Source organism: Cyprinodon variegatus, unplaced genomic scaffold (genome assembly GCF_000732505.1).
Source record: "Cyprinodon variegatus isolate N-32 unplaced genomic scaffold, C_variegatus-1.0 Scaffold2611, whole genome shotgun sequence".
In the NCBI taxonomy this organism is placed as follows: Eukaryota; Metazoa; Chordata; class Actinopteri; order Cyprinodontiformes; family Cyprinodontidae; genus Cyprinodon; species Cyprinodon variegatus.
Genome location: NW_015153064.1, coordinates 5,868 through 8,053, shown reverse-complemented (window position 1 = coordinate 8,053; position 2,186 = coordinate 5,868). Strand labels below are relative to the sequence as shown.

Sequence of the window (2,186 nt, the reverse complement as noted above, 5' to 3'; positions counted from 1 at the left end):
ACAAAGGTTACTTTGACAAAAGCTGCCTGGTACGAAGCTACCTGGATCAGGGCTATCCGGTCAGAGGCTATAAGGACAAAGGCTACTTGGAAAAAGGCTACTTTGACAAAAGCTGCCTGGTACAAAGCTACCTGGACCAGGGCTATCCGGTCAGAGGCTATAAGGACAAAGGCTACTTGGAAAAAGGCTACCTGGACTGAGGCTACCATGACAGAGGCCACAAGGACAAAGGCTTTCTTGGACAGAGGCTTCCTGGAAAAGGGCTACTTGGACAGAAGCTTCCAAGTATGAGGCTACCTGGACCAAGGCTACCTGTACAGAGTCTACCTGGACAAAGGCTATAAAGGACAAAGGCTACTTGGACAGGGGCTTCCTGGAAAAAAAAAGGCTATTTGGACAGAGGCTATCTGGAAAAAAAAGGCTATTTGGACAGAGGCTATCTGGAAAAAAGGCTAGTTTGACAGAGGCTACCTGGGCAGTGTCGGAGCGTCTCTCTCTCGCCCTCCAGTTTGCTTCGGCCATACAGATTGAGTGGGTTGGGAGAGTCGTCTTCTCCATACGGAGGGTTCCGACCATCAAACACGTAGTCGGTGCTGATGTAGATGAGGACGGCCCCACAGGCAGCTGCAGGTGGACAACACACACGCTACATACATGATGCTGGTCATAACAGGTAAACCATGTTGAATCATCAGCAAGACATTTTATTCAGGTTCATCAATCTCCTGCTGACAAGAACAATGATGTGTCCTGAATTTGTACAATAACTAAAGCCTTATCAAAACAGTAACAGGTTCTGCTCCAGTTCTTGTTCTCCCCTGTGGTCTAAACTTTAATGGAATCTGATCAAGTGATTCCGATCAGTAGTTCTCTGGGCTCAAGTAAGGCATTCTGTTTTCTCTTTGGACTCTGACCAGTACTCATGGTAGAACCTTAACCCTTCTGGATGCAGCCAACACGGACAGAGCTCCTGAAAACCTTTAAGTCCCATCAACAGCGATTTGGACCGGGAAAAGGAGACCACGAGGAGCCACAAAGCGTCCATGGAAACCCAAAGTCAGTTCTCTGAGACAATCATGGTCTGAGCCAGGGAGTGGGTCGCACTAGAGTCTTTGTGCTCCTCGGACTGAATGATCAGCATTGTTGGTTGTTCAGTGAAAAGCTGCAATAAAATTCCCAGAACATCTGACAGCACCTGGGCACCACTGACCTGCCTCCTTGGACACCGTGCTGGTGGCGTGAACGTTCAGGCCGACCGCAGCATCAGAGTTACGCTCCATGACGTCTGGGCGCCGTTCTGCTGCGCAGTGAATGACTACATCGGGCTGAAACACAGTAAAATGAATCAGACATCTTGATCCGCCCACCCTGAGTCAAAGTAAACAGAACCTGATGTTTTTTGTGGACCATGAGGAGCTTTAACAATTCAGGAAGGAGCTAATGTACAACTGATTTAATCTGCTTTTTTATCAGACCCTATACATGGACCCGGCAGGCTGACTGAAGGCCAGAGCTTGAGCTTCTTCGCCCAAATATCCTTCAGAAGCTTAAAATGCTGTTGACTTGGTGCATTCGGTTGATCAGTGAACACTGGACACAGAGGTTCTACCTCGTACTAATAGCCCGGTACCTGCCCTGTAGCGTCCAGCAGTAGAAGATGTGACACTCACTACTGGGAGCTACGGAGGCAGAGGAGATCAGAGATGGTTCCATAGTGAGGCTCTGTTGAATGGTTACAATGATTTCTTAAAGTCGAAGGGAAGCGGCTGTTCAAACCGTTGCATTTCCCAATTCTCCCGAGTGGAGCACGTCTTTACACGAGTGCATAAAATGAACGTGATTGGTTGATTATCAAGGATGCAGGATTGTTGTGGTAGAAGGTTCGCAAGCTTTTTGGTTGTGGCCGGTTTATCAGAAGCATTTTGCTAACCAGTTAGCAACTTAGTGCTAGTAGGTTCCCAATGGGAAATTCCATTGGGACCAAGTAGCACTAAATTGCTAACCAGTTAGCAACTTAGTGCTAGTAGGTTCCCAATGGGAAATTCCATTGGGACTAAGCAGCACTAAATTGGTGACTTAGAAACAACACTGTCAAGGAACGCTATGGACAGAGGAAACATGCAAGAGGAGAGTTTAGTGGCGGAGGTCGTGGATGAGTCTCCTACGTCATCCATTTTTTATTTAGA

At 47.5% G+C, this 2,186-nt stretch overlaps 1 protein-coding gene across 1 annotated transcript; it reads right to left on the bottom strand.

Annotated features, from left to right (window-relative positions):
• Window positions 1-435: 435 nt before the first annotated feature.
• Window positions 436-1,917, bottom strand: LOC107080985 (methionine adenosyltransferase 2 subunit beta-like). Its single transcript, XM_015369192.1, has 2 exons — window positions 1,211-1,917; window positions 436-624 (listed from the first exon to the last, which is right to left on the bottom strand). The coding sequence occupies exons 1-2, from the start codon at window positions 1,278-1,280 to the stop codon at window positions 437-439; spliced, it is 258 nt and encodes an 85-aa protein (XP_015224678.1). The 5' UTR covers window positions 1,281-1,917; the 3' UTR covers window position 436.
• Window positions 1,918-2,186: the final 269 nt, after the last annotated feature.

Bases quoted from the DNA above. Each gene is read 5' to 3' on its own strand.
- LOC107080985 (XM_015369192.1), bottom strand. From the start codon at position 1,280: ATGGAGCGTAACTCTGATGCTGCGGTCGGCCTGAACGTTCACGCCACC. The intron at 625-1,210 runs GTCAGTGGTGCC...GTCCACCTGCAG, and splicing joins CACGGTGTCCAAGGAGGCAG to CTGCCTGTGGGGCCGTCCTC.